General features: G+C 51.8%; 1 protein-coding gene across 4 annotated transcripts in view; it reads left to right on the top strand.

The window, feature by feature from the left end:
* The window catches only part of ESRRB (estrogen related receptor beta), a 164,939-nt gene that overhangs the window by 110,433 nt on the left and 31,054 nt on the right, over positions 1-23,452 (top strand). For 2 of the 4 annotated variants that reach the window (XM_032344858.1, XM_032344857.1), the window contains exon 3: positions 17,238-17,354. In XM_032344858.1, the coding sequence (XP_032200749.1) occupies positions 17,238-17,354 (117 nt within the window). Of the gene's footprint in view, positions 1-15,187; positions 15,268-16,268; positions 16,328-17,237; positions 17,355-23,452 lie in introns of those variants that run through there. The other 2 variants (XM_032344860.1, XM_032344859.1) reach the window with 2 other exon arrangements.

Below are 23,452 nucleotides of genomic sequence, written 5' to 3'. Positions count from 1 at the left end.
CCAAAGGAAATCTACACAGTCGCCTCACTGTGTGAGCGTCTCTCAGTGGTAGGGGGAACTGCTGTCAAGGGCGTGTCCCTAAAAAGATGATTTTGGGGGAGAAGATTGTGTTCTTGGCCCTGCCATTCCAGACCCCTAAGAGAAGAGTTCCTCATTTTGTTTTTGATCCTTTCATTTCTTTCTTTGTTTCTTTTTTGCTTTTGTTTTATGAGAAAGAGAGAAAGCAGGGGGAGGGCCAGAGGGAGAGGGAGAAGCTCAAGCAGATTCCCTGCTGAGCACAGAGCTGGACCCGGGGCTCTATCTTGGGAGCCAGAGATCAAGACCTGAGCGGAATTGAGAGCCCCTGCCTTAACCGACTGAGCCTCCCAGGCACCCCTGTTTTGATCTTTTTTAATTGCACAAGTGAAACACGATTTTCTTAAGTGGGAGAGTCAGGCCACCAGAGCAAGGGAAACCCACTCACCCTGTCTGGTCCCAGCGTGGCCTGTCTTCGAGGGCTTTTTACGTGCATGGGTGTTATCAGCTGATTCGTGTTCTGATGGCCAGGAGGGCAGCTGTCTCTCTTAGAGGGTCCATGAGTGATTTATTCCTATGAACGTGTGCGGGATCCCTGGTGGGTGCTTTCTGTAAAGTCATCCCAAGGGTAACGGGGGCTACTCATGGGTCCACCCTTACAGAGCTATTGCCAAGTTCATGGCACAGGGGCTAGCCCAGAGCAACAGCCTGTGCGAGGTAGGCAGACTCTTAAAGCAGCCAGTCATAGGTAGAGCACTCACACCTTTTCATTCCGTTAACTTTCCCTTGAGCGCCTACTAAGCACCAGTCCTTGTGCTGTGGATAGAGGAGACAAAAGCCCTCCTTGTGCATGTAACTGTAGCTGATGCCATCTCCCTGGGATGGAATTCGTAACCGACTGGACAAAACCCGGGGGGCACCCATCCTGCCCTCCTGGTCCCGCCTGGCTGTCCTGGGGAGGGTGTCCTCCCTCCCCCACGCCCCCATTTCACTGTTCAAAGAGTCAGGTTGAGCTTTTCTGGGATGACTTGGCCGTTGATTCATTCAACTATTTGTTGAAATTTCTTGTGATGGTGTATTTATTAAATCAGTGGAGGCCCTTCGGGATGGGTCACATTTCCAGTTCTACCTATTAGTGGAGATGTTGGGGTGTAGACTCTCCGCCTGGGTCCCTGGGTCAGACCGCTCTGTCCATTACACGCTGAATGCCCCTGGGCCTGCTGCCTCAGTTTCTCCATGGGTTCCTGTCCTCCTCAGTAAGGTGAGATACAGTCTTTCCTTCCTCCCATAGAGATGTTAAAAGAAGAGTAAGTGAATCAGTATGTACAAAGCACTTTGACTCTTGCCCGGCAGCTTGTAAGTGTGAAGTCAACGCTTCCAAGTACTATTTTCACTTTCACGATACCACTTAGGACATACTCCTAAGACAACAGACACACAATTTATCTTACTGAGCTAGCTTTTGTCATGACATCTATTTAAGTAAAACGGTGTAATTATTTTGACTTAGTATTTAAATTATTTTCGCTATAGGTAATAGTTTTTCAATGAACCCTCAAAAAAAAAAATGGTAAAAGTTCAATCATTGCAAAAGAGTAAAGCAATAAAAAGTATGTTTTCCTAAAGCCCCAGTCTCTGGTTCCTCGTACATTCCCCAGAAGGAGCTGTGACCCATAGTGCTTTCAGCAAATATTTACTGAGTGTGTTACGTCAGGTGCTGTGCTCGCCTCCAGGGCTGTGAATGAACGCATCCCCCGTCCCTGCCAGCTTCAGACCCTTGAGTCTGGGAGGAGGCCCTGGAAACTCTATTGGAAAAGCACTGTGTGGTCATCCTGAGTCTCCTGCCTCCGTCAGGGTTGAAAACTTCCGGTCTGAGAGCCAGTCAGTATCACTGGATATTTGACAAAAAGATGTTTACATGTTCTTCCCCCGTCAGGAGGTGGTCTCGGTAAGATGGCCATTAGTTTGGATTCTTTGAGGTCAGTTGAAAAATAGCTTTTTTTTAGGAGACCATCCCGTTTTCTTCACTTGGTATTGCTCTTAAATGAGCAGGAGGGGTTCTGGATCACATTTTCTGAACGTAGAGGCTGGTGTAGCCTCAGCAGAGGCCTGGGTGCTGAGAATGTCAAGAGCCCACATACGAAGGATTTGTAAATAGTCTTAATTATTTGTTCCACGAAGAGGATAATGATCTTTTACCCAGAAGTCAGAGGACAAACGGCAGCCTTTAGTACCGTCAGGGCTGAACTGCTCTTGCCTCTTCGCTTAGTCCCAAGTCCTTGTTGGTCTTCTGAAGCAGGAAGAGGTTTCTGTCTAGAACAGGGAAGAAGTATCCTGTAAAGCTGATGGCCTCTTCGGGTGATTTTTATTAATTCTTTGGTTTTAGTCTAACATCGATTTCGACTTTGTTGTTTTGGGACCTGATGGCTGTAGAAAATCTGGGAACATGGAGAGGGGAATGGGACCTATTGAATGACCTCAGAGACAAGTGGGAATTGTGTGCGTGCTCTGAGTGAGGTATGGGCTGGAAGCAGGAGAAAGAGACATGGCAATGGCACTTGGCCTCAAGACGCTGCAATCTGATGTTTAGACCACGTGAGTCTGTAGGCCTGGCCTTGGGCTCCAAGCCAGTTTATGGTCCCCTAAGTACCTACCCCATTTAGGGAGGATATTCAGGCCATTAAAAAAAAAAAAAAGTCTGATCATTTGGACTGAGGGTCTTCATCACGGAATGATCCATTCATGAATTTATGTGGATGCTTGGAAGCCCTCAGGCTAATGCTAGCTCATTTTCCACCTCCCTCCTTAGAACACTCTAGTCTCTCAGTGCTTATCCCAGTATGGTTAGAAGTTTATAGAAACAAGGATGTCATGGTAGACTTAAGGAAAAAATTCTCAGGTGCCTATTTATTTCTTTTCTTTCCTTCTTTGTTCTTTTTTCTTTTTTTCTTTAGATTTTATTTTTAAGTAATTAATCTTTACACCCAAAGTGGGGTTTGAACCTACAGCCCCAAGGTCACTGGTCGCAAGCTCCACTCACGGAGCCCGCCAGGCCGTTCTGTAAGTACTTACGGAGCGTTCAGGTGCCGTGCTGGGTGCCAGCGCTCAGGCAGGAGTGGGCAAGGGCCTGGGGAGGTGGGCTCAGCACAGCCTCCAGGCTGAAGCCTGCTTTTGTCAGGTTGGATTAGGACGAAGCCCCACCTGTTCATTTACATAGAGTCTGGGGGCTTTGGTGGGGCAACCTCTGGATTGAGTAGTTTCCATGGAGACCTTCTGGCTCCAAAACCTAGAACATTTTACTGTCTGGCCCTTTATGGAAACAGTTTGCACTCCCGTGTGTGTGTGTGACAGCACTGAACAGGGTGGGCACAGCCTTCTGCCCTCAGGGGGCTTGGAGTCAACGGGGTAGTGCCTGGTCTGCCCCATTCTCTGCCCCGTTCTCTGCCAAAAGGGCATTTGTTGTCAGTGCTGGGATGTGATGATGACACCCTGAACAGATGAACTTAGCCACAAAAGAAGGCACCTTCCTGAAGGGACACAGAGGCTCCCCCGCAAAGAAGATAATCGTCAGCCTGATTGAATTTACTAGCATATCTAAAGAAAAAAAAAATGTGCTCATCAAAGAGGATTGATCCGCCCCAGAGGCACAGGAAAAAAGAAGGCAGACTTTGGCCAAGGCACCACTGCACTCCTAGGAGTCAGCCTGGGGATGGACTGATGTCATGATTAACATCTTTCTGATTCGGATCTAGTTCCCCTGTAGGTCTTCTGCTTGGAGTGAACTTGGCTGGTTAAGCACACCAGGTCCTCCCTGTACTTGAATGTGCATGCCTGGGCTTATACATCAGGTTTTGGAATTTGGGCAATGGGCCTGTGCCCCTCAGAGATGGCCCCTCTCTCGGCGATGATACTGACCTCACAGTAAGGAAAACCTCTGTGATGAGTACCAAGGTAATGAGGTGGCCTTTGGGGGAGGCTCCTGGGGGACTTTTTCAAGCTGGATCCCCAAACCTTGAGAAATTAGAAGATGCCACCAACCTGCCCACTCTCCCTGCAACTGTGGTGCCTTCTATCAACTGATCGCCTGGTTATGGATGCTGCTGGCGAAGGTGAAGCTCTCCCATCCGGGGCTCTCACCTCCTCCCCACTTCCTGGGGACCCTCCTACGCCTATCTCCTCTCTTTTATCTTCGCACTTTCTAGCCTCTTCCTGCCATCTGCATTTAAATACCCCTAGTATCTCCTGTCTAAAGTGAAGAAAACAACCCATCCCCTGATGCTTCAGCCTCCAGCCCTCATTACCTTCCTCATCTCTGGGCGTGTGCCCAGTACATCCTGCCCCATGTTCCAGTTGCCTCTGGAGTTAGATGAGTCCCACTTCCAAAGCTCATGCATCAACCTCCCTATCATGCTCCAGTGCCTTTGTCACCTAGAGAAATCTCCACTTGGGTGTCCCAGAAGCCCCCCAGATGCAGCGAGTCCTAAACAGAAGCTGTGTTTAGAAGCTCAGGTGTTCTTGTGCTCCAGCCGCTGCTCCCCTCCCCAGCATGCAGGCCAGAAGTGGGTTTTAGCTTTTTTAAAAAAATTTTTAGATTTGATTTGTTCGTTTGACTGAGAGAAAGATCACAAGTAGGCAGAGAGTCAGGCAGAGAGAGAGGGGGAAACAGCTCCCTGCTGAGCGGAGAGCCCCATGTGGGGCTCGATCCCAGGACCCTGGGATCATGACCAGAGCTGAAGGCAGAGGCTTAACCTGCTCCGTGGGTCTTACCCTTAACTCTGCTTCCTGCCCCCCATCCCAAACTAACGCCCCAGCCGCCGCCGCCGGTGGAGTCTCCTTCCTTCGTGTCCCTGCCTGGATGCTTCTCTCCATTTGCCCCGGTCCATTCCAGGCAGCCACTGACCACTGACCACGGTAATTTCTAGTCTGGTTTCCCAGCTGCCAGGCTCAGCCCTTCCCAGTCTGCTTTTTTTTTTAGTGCTGCTAGGGAGACGCTTCTGAACACACATCTGAACATGGCACTTCGGCTGTCTTGCTTGTGGGTGGATGGCAGCTCCAGAACGTGGCTGAGGATGTCCTCTGGGATTGCCCCATGCTGACCTGGTCACCTCAGCCCCCGGCCACTTTCCCTTGCAGGCTGTGGGCCAGCCTGACTGCTCTATTTTCCAGTTCCCGGAACTGGTTGCACGCCATTGGTTTCTACATGTCACACGTATTTGTCCCTTTATTCTGCCTCCCCCAACCCCTAGGCCCTACTTTCGTCCCTTAGGTGTCCAGTTAATTGGCATTTCCTTCGAGAAGTCGGCTTCCCCTTCCTCCGCTCATTTGGCATAGGGCGCACCCCTCCCGGGCAGGAGTAGAGTTGTATTTACTTTGATTTTTGCTGAACCCCACCTCCTCCAGCAGTGCCTGGTGCCTAGAAAGTTCTCCATGCTAGAAGGCAATCCCTGCAGTGATTCCCCACCCCACCCTTTCCCAGGGAGGAGGAACCAGAGAAGTCTGGCCAATTTGCATGCACAAACTTGGAGGGATCTGTATAAACTAGGCCAAGGTCTATGTAAAACAATGTGTTAATTTTAGTTCTACTCGTATATTGAGAATCACATTTTGTAAAACACTTTTTTTTTCTGAAAACTTTTCCTTCTCACATTTCGTGAAGCAGGGTTTATCAAGCTTTTTTTTTTTTTTAAGATTTTATTTATTTATTTAACAGACAGAGATCATAATTAGGCAGAGAGACAGGCAGAGAGAGAGAGAGAGTGGAAGCAGGCTCCCTGCCGAGCAGAGAGCCCGATGAGGGGCTCCATCCCAGGACTCTGGGATCATGACCTGAGCCAAAGGCAGAGGCCAAACTTCTCACACGGACCTTTGACTAAAGTGCCTTTGCCTTTGCCTTTTCTAGGGAGTTCTTGGGTCATTTAACCCAGTGTTTTAGAGCACACTGTCTTTCCTTCCGTCTTGCTTACTTGAAATTTTATGAGCAGAGAGGGGCTTCTGTCCCTGAAAATTTGACTTTGAGCTGTACGTCCGGTTCCCAGACCATTAGGACAGTTGCTTTTTTGTGTGTCGATTTACAGTCCTGATTTCCACGACGTTTTCGCTTTTGGCAATCAGCATTTGCAACCGTGAGTTTCTGTTCCTAGGAAGAACCACATTTGGGTGACACTTCTTTATTCCCTTGTTACTGATTCAGTGGGCTGGATGACTGGCGCTGGTTGAGGTCTCCTGGGGCCGTAGGGCTGTCCTGATGATGGGTCAGTCTAAAGCGATGGTCACGGACCCTCTGTACGATGTCACAAAGGCTCGGATCATAAAGAATTTCTTTTCTAAAGGACAGTGTTTGTTGTGGGGGACATGCCTGCCTTGCATGTGAGCTCATGAAGCAGTTACTCAGTTCTGTGTTGACTGTTGATGGAGTCCCAGCCACTGTGCTGGGAGCTGGGGGTGGAGCCTGGGGGGTTGCCAGCTGGGGGGTGGGGGAAGGGCAGTCAACATGATAGCTCGTAAAGATTCGTCATGACACCCTCGAGACAAGTGCTGGGCATGAGCAGGACCAGTGATGAGACCAGAGCGAGTGGGCAGAAAGGGTCTGATTTAGACGGGGTTTGGAAGGGCCCTGCTGAGGAGATGACTGTTAACCTAAAGCAATGCACATGGAAGAGCCCTGGGGCCAGCCCTGGAGGCAGAGGAAACAGCAACTTGTCTCAGGACCAGAAAGAGGGCCAGGGTGTCTGGTGGGAGGGAGGCCGAGGGAAGACCTGGAGGGTGGGGGGCATGGGGTGTGCTGCGCTTGGACTTTCTCCTAGGCCAAGTGGAAGCCATTGATGAATACATTGCTGTGGGAAAGGTGAAGCCACCCTGTACCCTTTCCTACATCCCCAGGGCATGTGGCCAACTTAGCAGGTCACCTGAGGCCCTTGGAGCAGCTCCTGGGTCTGTGACTTAAGATGAGGAAAGCAAGAAAGAAGCTCTGGCAGCCTCTGCTTTTGTTCACTGGGGGCCCAGATGCAGGCTTAGAAGGAAACTCCCCCAGGAAGGGGGCAGGGAGATGATTGATGGGTTATCCTGGCTTGGACCACGTCCAGGCCTTTTGTCCTGGAGAATGAAACTGGGGATCCCAAGGGACTCGAGCTAAGGGGGCTGCAGAGACAGAGGTAGCAGTGAGTGGGAGTCAGGAGCGGGTTGCTGTCCCCGGCCCTGCCCCTGACCAGCCAGCTGACCTTGGGCAGGGATTGGGTCCTCTGGTCTCTTGTTTCCTCATCTGTACAGAAAGAGTCTGGAACCGGGGCACCTGGGTGGCTCAGTGGGTTAAAGCCTCTGCCTTCAGCTGAGGTCATGATCCCAGGGTCCAGGGATGGAGCCCCGCATCCATCAGGCTCTCTGCTCAGCGGGGAGCCCGCTTCCCTTCCTCTCTGCCTGCCTCTCTGCCTACTTGTGATCTCTGTCTGTCCAATTAAAAAAAAATCTCTTAAAGAGTCCAGAACCCTGCGGATGCTGTGTGGTGTGCAGGGCACTGGGGCACTGAGAGGAAAAGCAAATCACGGTTCCTCTTTGCAGAGAGACACGGCCACGGTGCAAGTCAGGTGAGACAGCCCAGTCAGGGATGGCATCTGGAAGGCTGTGCAAGCAGGGGTGACCCGTGAACACGCCTGGCAGAAAGACATGGAAGTGGGGCCCAGGGAGGGCTCAGGGAGGTGTGGCTCCGTGACAGAGGACAGACGGGGAAGGCAGCACAAGGCTGGATATCAAGGGCTCCCTGGGCTTTGTGAAGGAGGAGTATAGTGTTTAGGGGTGGTCTCACCTGGCTTAGAACCCCAATTTGACAATTCCTTCCTTGGTCAACTTGGTCAAGTTACATAGTTTCTCTGGGCCTTAATTTCCCTGTCAAGGAAATGGGATTAGGGGGCTGATCAATGGTTTGTGCCACTGGAATGTCCTTGCAGAAATCAAACGAGACCTGCGTGTCAAGTCTTCTGCTCTGGTGCCTGGGGTATGAGAGCCCTTAAGTCCATTTTGTCTGTGCTGCTCCTGTTCAGCTACCGGAAGCCACTGAAGGGATTTTAGAGCAGGGGATTAATCCCATCTCCTTTTGGTGGAGGGAATTCTGGCAAGATGATTGGGGAAAAAGATGGGCGAGTAGGAGAGCCTATAGCCTAGGGGCAGGCGGTCGGGGTCAGGAGGTGATTTTCATAGTTCGTTTAACCGATCCATGTAATCACGCTGCTGGGGGCATCCAAGCCAGCAGGGGCAGGAGGGGTAAAAGAGCTTAGGCGGGAGAAACTTTTGGAAGTGGACAGTATAAAGAGAAGACTGGCTGGATTGAGACTGCCCCTTGGGTTTTAATTTTAGGCTTCTCTTGGGGGCAGGGAAACCTAGAAAGAATTTTCCTGGTGGAAGAAGGGCCAGCTGGGAGGTCAGGGTCATGGACAAAGTTTGGGACGTGTTGAGTTGACCAGTTCACAAGTCTTAACCCTGGAAGAGTTGGAAATTGGGGCCTAGAGCTCAAGAGTGGAACTTGTGTAAGGTTTAGACTAATGAGATCTTCTAGGCAGAGGTTCTCAAAGTGTGGTCCCGAGACTAGAAGCACCTGGGAACTTGTTGGAAATGCAAATTTCTAGCCCCACCCAGGCCTCTAATCAGAGACTGGGGTAGGGCCCAACCTTCTTCTGTAATATGCCCTCCAGGAGAGCTTCTAAAGAAAGCTCTTCTGAAGGGGGGGGGGGGGCACGAAGGAGCTGGTGAGAGGAAGGGGAGACTGAGCCTTGGAAGGAGACTGGGAAGCCCCGTCTTGCCCAGTTGTATCAGTTTCCTGCTGTAACTTTTCTGAACCGGGCTGTGCGCTGGTCACTCCAGTTACCCCCGCCCCGCATGCATATCAGAACTTGCGGAAAGAGGCCAGCGACCAGGGAGGAATCCCCGTGCCCAAGACAGTGGACATTCTTTCAACTCCCATATTAGCCGAGAGGACGACTCTGTGGAAGAACACCAAAACAATGACTTTGATCAAAAATGACTCAGGAGAGTCCCACTCGGAGAAGTGTTAGTGACACCTTTAATTTGTTTTTCCTTTATTTTCTCTTCCGTGTCTGCACAGGAATACTGTATGATCCAACCTCTATCTCAGTAAAGCTCAAAGAGATCTCACAAGAACAAAATGAAAATGCTAGTGGCAAGGGAGCATAGTCAGTCCGATGGGAAGATTTCCCTTTTTTCTTGAGGCTGCGTAAAATAATGGTGCAGTCTTAACCGTCAGAAGCACCGTAGAGTCAGTGCAGTGAGAAGAGAAGTGATAGGAGACCTTGCATGAGTCCCTGAAGGGGGAGGGGAGGGAAGATAAAACCAAACAGGGGGATTTAAGAACGAGGTGTTCTCTGCTTCGGGAAAGATTGGGGACAGGATACCTGCAGCATTTGCTGAATTCTGAGGTTTTCTAGGTGGAGGTTCTTGGCTTTCAATTTGTTTGCTTTTTTCCCCCTTAAGATACTTTTTTTTTTTTTTTTTTTTTTTTTAAATAGAGCAGGGGAGGAGCAGAGGGAGAAGGATACTCTGCTGAGCAGGGGACCCCCCCCACACACACACAACGGGAGGGCTTGATCCCAGGACCCTGGGATTGTGACCTTAACTGAAGGCAGATGTTTAGCAGACTGACTGGTAGGAGAGGGCTTGGAGGTTCCATGGGGGTTTTGCCGAGCGTACAGACTGTGGGCCCCCAGGTTGGGGAGATTAGGATGGACAGGTCAGAGGCAGTTGGATGATAAAGAGTCGGCTAGGCTTTGCCTTGGAGGTTAGATTTCATTCTTTGCATAATAAGGAGTGGAGCGGTTGGGCAATTTCTTGAGCTTAATTCTTAAGTTAATTTGTAACTTCTTCCCAAATAATATATGTGTATAGTTTTTTAAAGTACCATAGAAGTGTCAGTCCTCTCATAGTCCCTGGCCCTTCACATTGTCTTTCCCCTCGGGGGATCTGGAGTTAGCCCTCCAAGAAGAACTTCCTCCTGGCATTTATTGTTGTAGTTACTAATAGGATTTTACAGCTACGTTTACTGAGTTGGAAGTTTTGGCATTATTTCTTGACTCCCTATTATGGACACTAGAATTAGTTCCAGTTGCACAGCCCATTCCACACACACACACACACACACACACACACACACACGCGCGCACATTTCCCATCTTTGCATTGTTGGAAGATGGTTGCATCACGGCTCTCGGTTCAGTTGCTGACTGCTCGTTCCTTGTCCTTGACTCTTCTCCTGGGTTGGATCCCCCGTTTTCTGGATCCAAAGGCACAGGGGAGGTAAAATTGTCGAGGTCTTGAAGTGTGGAAGTGTCTTTACTCATTCCTTCAGCCCACCCATGAGATGTGTATCTTGGCTTGGTAGAAAATTCTGGCTGGAAGTGACCCATCCCCCGCCCCATGACACCATTGCTGGTTTTCTTGGTTTCCGGGGCTGCCCTCAAGAAGCTTGAGTCGTCCTTTAGAGACTGGATATTGAGACCTCACTGTTGCACACACGGTTCTGGGTGCTGGGGAAGCCTCCGTGAACAAAGCAGAGAAGAAACAAGATGTAAATGTGCTGAGCGCTGAGAAGAGAAAGTGGCAGTGCCCGCAAGGGCGGTGTGTGTGGCTTGGGCCTTTTTTCCCTTGTGGGTTCAGATACGGTGACTGATCTTACTCTCCATCTCCTGTTTTTGACTTTTTACTCTCCCTGAAAATTTTTTCTTTGTTTTCTCGGATTGAAATTTTACGATTAAAGACTGTAGTGGGTTGCAGTTCTTTTTATTAATTATTTACTTATTTATCTATTTCATATTTTTGTTTTGCGGTAAAGAGGCACATGCGGTTTTAAGAAATAGTCTGGAAGGGGCGCCTGGGTGGCTCATTGGGTTAAAGTCTCTGCCTTCGGCTCAGGTCATGATCTCAGGGTCCTGAGATTGAGTCCTGCATTGGTCTCTCTGCTCATCAGGGAGTCGGCTTCCTCCTCTCTGTCTGCTTGTGATCTCTGTCAAATAAATAAACAAAATATTTTTTAAAAAAAGAAGTGGGTGGGGGGAATAGTCCAGAGAGATCCTGTAGACCTTTCACCCAGTTCCCCCTAAAGATAACATCTTACTCAGATTTTACCACTTGTACACACTCTGTGTGTTCTTTGCAATTCTATGCAATTTTATCTCCATGGACTCTTCTGACCGTCACCACCATCAGATAGAGAAAATCAGATAGGGAAGGGCTATAAGCACCTCCCTTTTTCTCCCCTCCCTGACCCGGGGCAGCTACTAATTTGTTCTCCACCTCTCCAGTTCTGTCCTGATCTTTTTTCATTCATTCTTCTGGACTTCTTACTTTTTTTTCTGGAAACTCCTACCTACTCTTTAGGTCTTGGAAATTTCCACCACCCTCCCCTCCCTCTCTCCTTTGATTCCTGCCTTTGTGATGACTTCCTCTTCAGGCTTTTCTCTCTTGAAAAGTTCTGATGATTAGATTCTGAGCTTCTAGGATCAGCCAGGTGTCTAATTCTAACATCTTTTCTAGCCTGTTCCGATGGCTTGGGTTTTTTGTTCTGTTCTAGAGTAGTTCCTCAGCTCTTCTGAATTTTTCGTGGCATTCATATTTTTAATTTCTGTGAACTCCATTTTATACTTTTTTTAACCCATGCTCTTCTTATTTCGTGAATACAGTGTTGTTGTTGTTTTTCTTCTCAAGTTGATAGTACGCTGATGATTGCTTTGTGAGCCTGTTTCTACCGACTACTTTGTCCTGGTTTCTTCCCACGTATTTTTCCCTCATTTATTTGTTTTGGTTAGTCTTTCATATTTGAAGTCTTTTTAATGAATGTATTGGTAATCCTTGGCTGTCTGTCTATCTGTCTTAAATGCAGAGAGGGATACAAAGAAGAGAAGGAGCTTTCCCTTCGCTTATCTTTATCTGCCGGTCTTCTCTCTGATGCTGTGCAATCTCCCAGGGGAAGAGCCCTATAAATTCCTACCTTTGGGTGAGCGATCGAGTGTATAGACTGCTAGAATTCTGGGAGTAGGCCTGCGGGTAGACTGGGTGGTCTCACTCTCCAGTCATCCTGTTTTCAGCCCCTTTTGCCCATGGTGGGAGTGTGAGTTCTTAAGTCTAGAACTTGACTTGCTCATATTCCCCAGGGATTAAGCTGGCTTCTCACCACTTCTCACCACTCCTTGGTGGCCACAACCCTACCAAATACTTGGTAGCTAAGTACTCCCTAAATACAGATTAGCAAATTCCCCTGTTTCTGGCCTTTACACTCCATTAAATCTTCTGTATCTTGAATCATCACTGCCCGAGGCTTCTGAGGTTCTGCAGTACAAATGCTTTGTCAGTTAGAGCTCCTTTGGCTGCTTTGGTTTTTTGGGGTTGGTTGGTTGGTTTTTGTTTTGTTTTTGAAAGAGTACCTGGGGGGTTGAGAGGGAGAGACATAGAATCTCCAGCAGGCTCAGCACAGAGCCTGCCTTGGGGGTTTAACCCCATGACCCCAAGATCACGACCCAAGCCAAAGTCAAGAGTTGGACACAACCAACTCCACGAGGTGCCCCTAGCTACTTTGGTTTGCGCTTCGTCCGTTCTTCTGCGACCGTTCTCACCCCCATGCTGCCATTCAGCATGCCAGGATGGGGGAGTTCTGCACAGGAAAGTTGTTAACTTTGCTCCAGGGGTGGTGTCGGGGGTAAAGGGGAATGGGACCTGGAGACAAAGGCGAGTGCATAGACGTGAGGTAAGAGCTGATGAGTGTGGGTACTTGCTGTGGGCAGAGGGGAAGGAGGGATGTGACTTGAATTGAGTAGGATGAGAAGGACCTTAGGACTGAAGGAGGGGGAAGAACCCAGGCTGCCTCAGTTTTTGACCTAGACAATGGGGCGGTTTAGTGATCCTTTTGCTATGTGATCAGGGCCACAGTGAGAAAGGAGCAGACCAGGCGCGGATGGGTTCTGTTGAGGAAGTGTGAGGAACCCGAGGGACTTCTGAGTGGAAATAGCCAAGAGGTAGGTGGAGGCACTGGCAGGGTCTCTTGCTGCTGATCCTTACCCAGTATGTCAGCGGGAGCCAGTGGCGGGAATGAGATCATCCAGCCAGCGGGGAAGGAGGGGGGGAGGGGTATGGAGTTGAGGACAGTGGGCCACACAGAGAAGAAAAAGAGTCTGGGTCCCCCAGAAGAGAGAGAAATAGGGGGGTTTAACCAGGTGACTGCCATCCCAGCCCTTCCAAGCAGTGACCTAAAATGGGGGTCGTTCAGGCTCTGATGTTAGCCAGAAGCCTCTGAGACCGGCGTCCCCCAGGAGCCCTGTCTGAGCTCTGCAGCACCACTTTGGAGTCCTGGGAAAGGACTGCCCTGCCGGCTGCCTGCAGCTGCTCAGGGACAGCTGATGGGGATGCCCTCGGGGTTTCCTTCTGAGGCAGAGGATCAAAGAGACCTGATGGTGGGGATTTCCCCTCCGCCTTGAGGTCCAAGGTGCTGCGGAAGTCCAGGCCAGGTTCCAGGCATTCCTGCCTCCCCTCCACACCACAGGTGCAGGCACTCCAACTCTGAGGTCATTATGGGTCTTGAGGTTCTTGAATGTCAGAGCGGGTGGCTAGCCTCATGTCTGGCACCTAGGAAAGACTTAGCCCTGGAGTCTTCTGCTGAATTCATTCTGGCAGCGCCCTGCTTGCATTGAAAGCAAGCACAGTTGCCTTGGTTCCTTGTTTGCCCACACGTTTCCCTCACAAAGCCCTTTACATGCGTTCTGTCCCTGTATCACACAGCCTTTAGAAGGGGGGAATGTGCTGTGCCCATTTTACAGATGAGGAAAGGGGCCCAGAGAAGTTCGGTGACTTGCCTGATGTAGTGTCTGCCTGTGTCTCTGCTGGGCACACTCACGTGTTAGAACTCCGGATTTATGCCAGCCACTGACTGTGTCCTTGTCCTCTGAGAGCCCACCTCCAAGACTGCTCCACTTCAGCTGCTGCTGATGGTGTGTGTTTGGGTGTGTGTGTCCACGTACGTACCACAGAGGCCCCTCCCTGCTCCCCAAGCTCTCCTACATGGCCCTCCAGAGACCACAGGAATTCTGATGAATTAATCTCATCACTTTATCAAGGAGGCACTTACAGAAATTACAAGGCAAGGCCACCAGCCTGGCTTTGCTGGCAGCCAGCCGCTGGGGCCATAAAGCAAATTGAAAGGAACAAAAATAAATAAATAAAATTAGAACACTCTCTCTCTCTCTCACACACACACACACACACACACACACACACACACACACACACACAGGGTCGAGACTGTTGCTCAGGTTCTTGTTGTGAACGCTCAGTCCTCTTGTCCTGGGAGAGCACCGGTGCCAAATCAACAGACTTTGATCGACCCCCTGCTGGAGCAACAGTCCTGCCCAACCTGGGACCCGTCCTCCTTCAAGGGCTGACAGGCTGGCTGTGCCGCCGAGACCAGGGGAGGTGAAGGGCTAGAGCACACAGGCAGACTCCCAGGGCTGCGGGAGTTACCTGGCCAGGTGAATGCAGGGCTGCGACGGGCCCCGAGAGCTCCCCGCACAGTGGTGCGGAGCGAGACTCGAGCCAGACCATCTGGGTTCAGATCCTCGCTCTGCCTCATGCTGGACTCTCCTCACCTCTCTCAGCTCTGAGATGGAGGGAAAAAGGCGTTCACCTCCAGAGTTGTCGGGAAAAGGAAAGAGGCCGTGCAGGAAAAGCAGAGCCGTGGCTGCTCTACGAGGAGCCCTTGTCCACGTGGGTGGAGGCACCTGGAGTGCCACAGGCGAGAGGAGGAGAAGCAGCAGCTACTTAAGGGGGTCCTGGAGGTGTAGGCCACCAGGTGGAGGCGGCAGTGGGAGCTCACTGGGATTGTTCCGGGCTGCTGGAGCAAAGGCCTGGAAGCCTCGGTTCTCACTGAGTTCCAGGAACTGGTCAGTCGAGGCGTGGGGTGAGAAGGCGGCCAAGGGCCAATTCTACAGAGCCTTCCTTCCAAGCCAAGACAGACTTGGATGAATTAGTTTATATCTGTTTCCTCCTGTTTATCTTTTCATCTCTGTGCTTATGGGAGTACTGAACCTCGTTGCGAAGAAGTCACAAGAGCCAGTGTGAACTACAACAGGGACAGCATTGGATAAGAGAGGGGAGGAGTGAGCAGCATCTTTATCCCTTCCCCCTCCTGGCAGCTCCCACCCTCCAGCACGGAGCGTGACTCCTAGTCTCCCCTCCCCCACCGGAAGAGGGAGGGAGGAAGATGATAAGGTGAGGCCTAGAATTCACAGGGGTGGGGAGAGACCGAGAGATAGAGATCTAAGGTGCCCCAGGCCGACGGGCAGCTTCCTTACCAATACGAAAGGCGGCTAAGGTTACTGACTGAGCACTAACCTTGCACTTGGAGTTCAACAATTTTACTACTTCAGAGCACTTTGTTGGGGGGTAGAAGTGGGTTCCTACCGGCTCTCAGAAAATCCAACAGTCAGTGTTTTCCATCTGCCACATGGGGAAGCTGAGGCACAGGAACACTAGAAGGCAGCTTTCGCTACTGGGTTGGCATCAGGGAGGGACCTGTCTGGTCTCCCCAAGCTTCCCATGGGGTGCAAGGGTGGCGCAGGCACTCTGTGGCCTTGAGTAACTCATTTCGGCTCCCTCAGTCTCAGGTTTGTGAAATGAGGTGTGGGGGGGCTCACCCCTGAGCAGGGGCATGGTAGAAGTGACTGTTTGAACTGCTAATGCAGGGGGTGGGGTTGGGGCCAGAGCGGGAAGGCGAATTCAGAGGCCAGGCGGGCCTGGAACTGCCCTTTCAAACCCTGTCTCAGGCTGGGAGTGACCTTTCTGAGGCTGCTCCGTGCAGGACAGTGTCCTTGCTGTGTGAGATGGGCCAGACAGCACCCCAGCTTCAAAGGAGTGGCCCATGGCCTCAGGATTGGGGATCGGGCAGACAGCCTTCTGGGCATCTGAATGGGGTGGGGACAGCAGGTTTGCGCTAGTTCCGTGTATGTTCTTTGAAAACCACAGGCTTCGGAGGTTGGGACAGGGTTGGGACAGTGGCCAGGAAGACCATACAAAACCAAAACACTGGGGTCGCTCGCTGTCTTGGATTTTTTCTTCCAGTTGCCTTTCTCTCCAACTACTCTGCGCCCCCTCTCCCTCCTGTTGCTTTTCTTTTGCATTGATAGCGGCACAATGCATATTTGTTAAGTCACTGTAGACAGGTAAGAGGACGAAGGACAGAGGCTCTGTCCTGGGTTAACGGCAGTCGCAGCCTCTCCTGTACGATGGGGCGGGATCAGGACCTGCTTGGGGGGATTGCTCCAAGGACTCCGTAGGTGACTCATCCAACCAGCTTTTCTTGCATGGCTTCTGCACGGCAGGGGCTGACCTCAGGGCGGCTGGAGTCTGAGTGGTAAACAGTGGGAGCATGGGTCAGGTTCCTGGTAGCTGTCACTATAATTCATTAAAGGGACGAGATAGAAAATGATCACGAGCGCACCTCTGTAGTAATGAACTGTGGTTATACAATCATCAGTTCCATGTTGAATCGTGCTTTACACCATTTTCTTTCTTTCTTTCTTTCTTTCTTTTTTTTTTTTAAGTAAGGTCTACGTCCTGCATGGGGCCTGAACTCACCACCCTGAGACCAAGAGTCCCATGTGCCACCAGCTGAGCCAGCCAGGCAGTGTTTTACAGTTGGGAAAGCAATCTCATAACCATGATCTTGCTAATCTTTCCTTTTGGAGCTAGCCCATGGCTTTGCAGAGGAGGAAACAGATTCTGCGAGAGGAAAGTGATTTCCTTGTGGTCAGCAGGCTGAGAGGCCTGGGGTCTGTGGGGCTAGAACTTCCCAGAGGCTTTTCCCCTGACTGGGGGCCTGGGGCTGGACGCTGTAGGGACAGGTGGTCTGCACCTACATCCTGGTCAGCACAAGGGCGTGTTCTCTGCCTGGGATAAAATGCTAGCTCAGGGGTGCCTTCGGAGCTGGGGGTGACCATTCTCCCAAGCTGTGGCTGCCAGGCCCACCCAGACCTCCAGGACTCAGGGATCTCTGTGTTGAAGGAAGGCAGCAAGATTTTGACAAGCGCCTCAGAGCACCTGCTTTGGGAGCCCCTGCTCTGTGGGAACCTCGGGACGAGGGGCAGTTGTAGGTCTGGCTGGTTGATCCCCGGCCGGCCTGTTCTTGGCCGAGAGGGCCCGGGATGCCGCCCGCAACCCTGTGTGTGTGTGTCTGGTTACAGGGAACATCGAGTACAGCTGCCCCGCCACCAACGAGTGTGAGATCACGAAACGGAGGCGCAAGTCCTGCCAGGCCTGCCGCTTCATGAAATGTCTCAAAGTGGGGATGCTGAAGGAAGGTAAGAGGCCCGCACAGTCACGCTGTGCTCTCGCTGAGGCCTGGGCTCCCTGCTCGCGGGGGGAGTCTCGAGTCCCTGCATCTCTGTGCCCGGGCTGGTGCAGACCCCTGGATGTCTCTGCCCACATCCCAAATAAGGACCCTGTTTCCGGGGGGCACCCACCCCTCCTCCCTCACACACACCCTTCACAGAGGTTTACAGCCGCCTGGGAGCTGCACTCCGAAGGGAGATGTGGGGCATCAGGATCCTTCGGGAAGAACCGGGACCCCACCTGAGCCCCGAAAAGCTAGCTTGGCCCTCTGGGGAAGGCCCTCCTCTTGGTTGAGCCCCCAGTTTGCCCTGGAGGCAGTCGGCTGGAGATGCTGCTCTCCCTGGCTGGTCCCTGTGTCTAGGTGGCCAAAGAGCAGAGACACTAAAGCCCAGAGTGACAGAGCATGTCCTCTTCACCTGAGCAGGGTAGCTGTGCTCTGCCGCACGTGGGCAAGACACTGGCGTCACCGTGTGGAGGTCCCGTTCGCCCCCACGTTCCCCGCCACCTCATCCTCAAGCACGGACCGTGGGCTCCAAACATGTAGCCAGGATGATAAGAAGTAGAGTAATGTGATAGTGTAGTAATTATTTAAAAAAAAAACTGATTGCATGTTGAGGTGATAATACGGTGGATATATTGGGTGAAACAAAAGATAGTGTGATGTTAATATCACCTGCTTCTTTTTACTGTCTTTAAAGGGGTTACTCGCAAATTTCAAATGACCTGGGGCTCTCCTTTGGACGGCGCTGCGCTGGGGCTCCTTGTCACCTGCCCTGTTGATGTGCTCAGATAGATGACCCTTGTTGAGGACCATTTTGGGGGATGGGGTGTGTGTGTGTGTGTGTGTGTGGGTGGGTGCAGGTTCTTACACATCATATAATTCTGGGTCCTGGGATCCTTCCAGAAGTGGAAAGAGGCAGGAAAAGAGGGGTGTGCTGATGGTCGCATGACGGGGAGAGGCTGGGAGAGAAAGGGAAGGGGCAGGCAAGTCTAGAATGTAGTCCTCCTCTCAGACGGGGCTTCTGGAAGCCCAGCCCAGCCTTTGAGGGCCCCACGGCAGTCCTCTCATTGTCCTTTCCCTGCATCCACCTGGGAAGAAGGCACGAATTTTAGGATGCTTTGTAGGTAGGACCACCTGGACCTCGTGGAAATCAGAGACCCCTCCCTTGGTTTCTATCTCTAGCAGCCCCCTCCGGCCCAGCCCCACATGTGGACCTTTAAAACAAGCTGCTGATGCGGTTCCTCAGCTACCCCCCCCCCCCAACACCAACGTGGCATGTTGGCCTTGGGATTGCCTTTCTCATTCTGCTCTGCTGTTAGAAACATGCCAGGGGCTTCATGGGGAGGAGGGGTGTCAATGAAGAACAGTCCTCTTTCTAGATTAACAATGGGCTGTCGTAGACCTGCTAAAGATTGTGAATTCCTTCATTTTGACTCTAAATGGTTTTGGTCTGGTCTTACCTTGCTGTAGGGTGTGACCCACGCTGGTGGCTGAACTAGGTCCTCAGACTCTTAACACTAGGCTCATTCTGCTCCTCCAGAGCCTTCTGGGGCTCACAGGGGAGGACAGAGAGGCTTAAAGGCCCTTCGTATTTGCTTTGGTGCTGGCCTCTTGACTTCCTTCTCCATGTGCTGCTGGAAACGAGCCTCACAGTGTCTAGGTCATAGGCTCCTCCATCCTGAGTCCTGAGGATGGGGGCTGCCACCGCGTTGGGGGAGGCTCGGTGTGAGGGGGCCAGGGCAGGTCAGGGGCCAGCTGTCCAGTGGCCTTTCCTGGTTATAGTTTGTGGCTTCTCTCTGCTTGCATCCCAGCATCTGAGGAACTTAGGGCAGAGGGGAGCTGCTGTCCTAGCAACACGCTCTGAATTTCAGGGATGACAGAATTGAGTCCTACAGAGCGGTTGGGGCTTGAGGTCTCTCAAGAGACCTGCCATTTGTGGGGCGCTGGGCCCAGAGCCTGGAGCTTCCCGGTGCTCTGTGCTGTGTCTGCCCCAACCCCAGGCCACCGCACCCTCAGCCCTGGATTGTGGCCTGGAGAGCAGGGGAGGGAGGAGGGCGGATGAAAACAGGAGGACCGCCACTCGAAATCCCTGACGTTTTCTAAAGACAGCGTCTGACGAAGACTCTCCTTAGGGGCTCCCCAGTACTGGGAAGAGAGTGGGAGTGCCTCCTAATGGCCCCCCCAGAACAGGGGGATGACGGGGAGGACCCACTGGAGGCAAAGGCAGCTCAGGTACCCAGTGGGCCGCTTCAGAGAAGCCAAGCAGATGCTGTGTGTCCCCGGACCCCAGTGTGGGGTGCTCAGGGCATGTGGGCCTGACAGAAACTCTGCCTCGGGAAGACGGGCACAGTGGGCCCCTACTTTGGGCTCCCTCTGCTCCATGTAGCCCTGTGGTTGGCCCAGGACTCGGTTGCAGGAAAGGGTGCAGGATGGCATGTCTCTTTGGTGGCAGCCAGGGGCATCTGAGATGGCTGGCAGGAGTGCGGCAGGTGTGCTGAGGTAAACTGCCTGGGCCCCAGCCTGGTGAGGCCCTTTCTGGAGCTCTTCCTGGAGGAGGAGGGGGCACTCCCCCACCCCCACCCTCCCCCAGAGCTGGCAGTTCCAAATCCAGAGGGGGCAGGGTGACACAAAGGCACCTGAGTGTGGACAAAGCCCAGCGCCTCCATTTAGTTTCTCCCCAGCCCCCCTGCATGCTGAGCCTTGGCGGGATCCTGTGATCAGAAGCTCCACAGGGACCATCCCCCTTAGAAGCTTGCCTCATGGAGGCGCCTGGGTCCCTGCCAGGCAGGGGCTCTTGGCAGCTGCCCTGGCTCCTGCTTTTGTTTGGTTGTCCCCCGCACCACTTGGTGAGCAGGAGCCCAGGCCCCTGGGACAGGCGCGGGCTTCGTGCTTCCCTCACGCTGACCTGACTCTGAAAGGCAGACTCCAGTCTTCCCAGGAGCAGCCGCTCCTCCCCAAGCTTCCACAGTGGGCCTCTCACAGAGGAACGGGGCACTGGGGGCCCGGGTCCTGGGTCCGGCACACGGCTGTGGGGGTGGCGGGAGGCCGGGGAACGGATGCGAATGCCAGCTCCCCTTCCTCCCCATCCCACCGACACATCTGAAGGCTGTTTCCTGCCTTCTGCCCAGCAGCTCCAGAAGTCTCTTACAGGTTTTCTTTTCTCAAGTAAAACAACCTGAGAGAGAGTGTTTCATGATGGGGGGAGGGCAGCAACCGCGGGGGCTGGGGGTGGGGGGGAGATGTCTGGTCATGTGGCTTCCTTTGGCTCAGCCTCTGCCTGGAGGCCGCCGTAGGCTCTGGATTCATCGACTGAGCAATGTAGGCGATGCCCATGGGTCTGTCTCGCTTAAAGCAAATCCAGCGTGTGAAAGTCTGTATTTTCAGAGCGAAAAAAAGTGATTTTTCTCTTCATAAAACGTTGATTACAAAATCCACACTAGGTTGGGAGTTGGTGCCTGCGCCCTCCTCCTGGCCCTGAGGGGATCTCGCCCTGCGTGTTGTTTCCACATGCTCTTGGGCCTCCATGTTGTCACCTCGGAGTTGTTGTCGCCTCGGAGTTCGGGGTGCGGCCCAGCTGGAACAGCTCCTCGGTGAAATCCGCTGTGGGACTGCTGTAAGAGATCACCTCTTGGGCACCCTGGCTGCCCCGATCTTCCTCCTGGATCTCCTGGTGGGAATCTCAGAGGTGGTACCCATCAGGGCTGTCCCTCTGTCTGGGGTCGAAAGTCAGGATGAGTGTCTTCCTTGGGACGCCCCTGGAGAAGCTCTCCCCTGAGAGATGAGCTAACTGGCCTGGCTGCGGTGTGGCCTGACAGCCTCTCAGCGGAAGAGCCTGGAAAACCGCTCATTGGCTTTCTCAGGGAGCCCTCAGGCTTCAGTACAGCTCCCGGCTTCCAGCAGCTCCCCCTCGAAGGCGGGGCCTGCTGGTTCACTTCTCCTCACCTCACTTCACCTGCCTCAGGCCGGCAGCCTCCCTGTCCTGCTCTCCCTTTGCTCTTCCCTCGGCCCCTGCCCCCCTTCCCCCAAGTGTTTTCTAAAAGATATTTGATTTCAGTGAAAGCTGGGCTGACATCCGTGTAATATGCTCTCACTGTCTTTGTGCTTGTTGGGCGGGCGGAGGGCTCCTGCGGGGATTCTGGGTAATTGGGTTAGTGGCCAGCTCATGTCAGGAAATTAAAAGGAGGCTCCGATCAGGTTCCTGCTGCATGGGATTTAATGGCTTTGTATTTATAGAGTATTTCTGCCTCTAGCCCCTGCCAGAAATACCACTTTGCTGGCCCTGTGAATGAAGAAAGAGGATGAGAGGTGACTTGCTTTTAAAAATTCTTTTTTTCTTTTCCAAAATGCATTAGCGTTCCGAAACAAACCAGCTCTCCGGCACTTCAGAGAATAGTTTTGAACTAGAGCCCAAGAACCCTGATGTATATTTGTATCTGCCCCCCCACCCCCAACCACCTTCCATCTTACACGCGTGCACACTGACGCACACACGTGCACACGTGTGCGTACACACTCAAGTCTGACGGCTCACAAGCTCTTCCCATGCAGCTGCAGCGTCTGGTCTGGTCAGGCACGATGATCGGTGACCTTTGGTTGGGGAGCTGTTAACCTATTGAAGCCATAGGGCCTGATCTTGTCTGTGCTGAATCCTTATTACGGTCCGAGTAGGACTTCTGGTGTGCGGAAGCGTGAAACAATGAGTTCCATGGTCGTACAGACCCAGCGAGACCCAGCGTCACCACTGCTCAGCTCCTCTGGTGCTTTACTTAAACCTCCGTAAGCCTCCTTTTCCTGTAAATGGGGAATCCTAATCATAGTCATTTTCATCTCGCTCCCGACTCTTCAGGGAAAGCCACAGAGTTGTACCCCAAAGTAGCATGTCAGTCACTGATTGGAGATCCATGGTCTTCACCATATTATGTGGTTGATTTTCTTCTGTGATCCAGGAGGCAGTTTTGAACCTCCCTTAGCCTCGCTCCCCCATCCTAGGCCAATGACCTTGCTTCCTATTTTCTTGAAAAAATAGAAACAGTCAAGTGGGGGAGTTTCTTACCCACCGGCTATCGAATCCACAAACCTACCCGCTGTTTCCTGTCCTCACCCCTGTTTAGAGCTATCTCTGCTCCTGTCAAAAGCCCGTCTCCCCACCTGTGCTCTGACTCTTTCTTCGTCAAGGACTTCAGACCTTTGGCATCATTTCTGCTTCCAGCCACATCACACTCTTCCTCACTGCTGGATCATCTTCCTCAGCACACAAACATACTTTTATTCTCCCCTTATAACATCAAAATTTAAATTGAAGCTCCGACGGCTGTATTTTGACCCTTTACTTCATCCATCTACTGCTCTCACCTTGGTCCCCTTTCCAGCAAAACTTCCCCAAAGACCTGATAGCATTTACTGTATTCACTTCCTTATCCCATCCACTTAAAAAAAAAAAAATCCTTAAAAAGTAAACATTGAGTAGATTCAGGAAAATATTTGTAATATATTAGTTAGGCTAAGGCTGAGCTTCTATAAAAAAGAGACTCCCTTCCCCTCTCCGAACAAATGAACCAACACCAGAAGCTTAAAACAGCATAGTTGTGTAGCCCTCTCTCATGTAACAGTCCAGAAGTCAGAGGTGATCTGGGACTGGCTGGCAGCTTGGCCAGTCTTAGCAGGTGGACCCAGTTAATACCATCTCTCAGGTAGCCGAAAGAAGCATAAGCTGGCCAGCTCATTGGAAGGATGGGATCCGTAAGTGGCATGTGTTCCTTCCACTCATAGCTCATTGGTGGAACCTGGTCATATGGCCATGCCCTTGCAGGGAAGTCTGGGAATTGCAGTCTTCAGCCAGTGGGATGCCATGTGTCCCACTAAAACACTATTGGTATGGAAAAGGGGAATAATGTATTTGGGTGGGCAAGCACTGTTATATGCCACAAATATATGTAAAATATGATGAATACTGATACCTTCCATTTTTTTAAATAGGTTTTTTTAAAAAAAAAATTTTGTTTATTTGACAGAGAGAGAGACCACAAGTAGGCAGAGAGGCAGGCAGAGAGAGGGGGGGAAGTGGGC

Source organism: Mustela erminea, chromosome 5 (assembly GCF_009829155.1).
Source record: "Mustela erminea isolate mMusErm1 chromosome 5, mMusErm1.Pri, whole genome shotgun sequence".
In the NCBI taxonomy this organism is placed as follows: Eukaryota; Metazoa; Chordata; class Mammalia; order Carnivora; family Mustelidae; genus Mustela; species Mustela erminea.
This window is presented reverse-complemented; position numbering and strand designations above follow the sequence as displayed.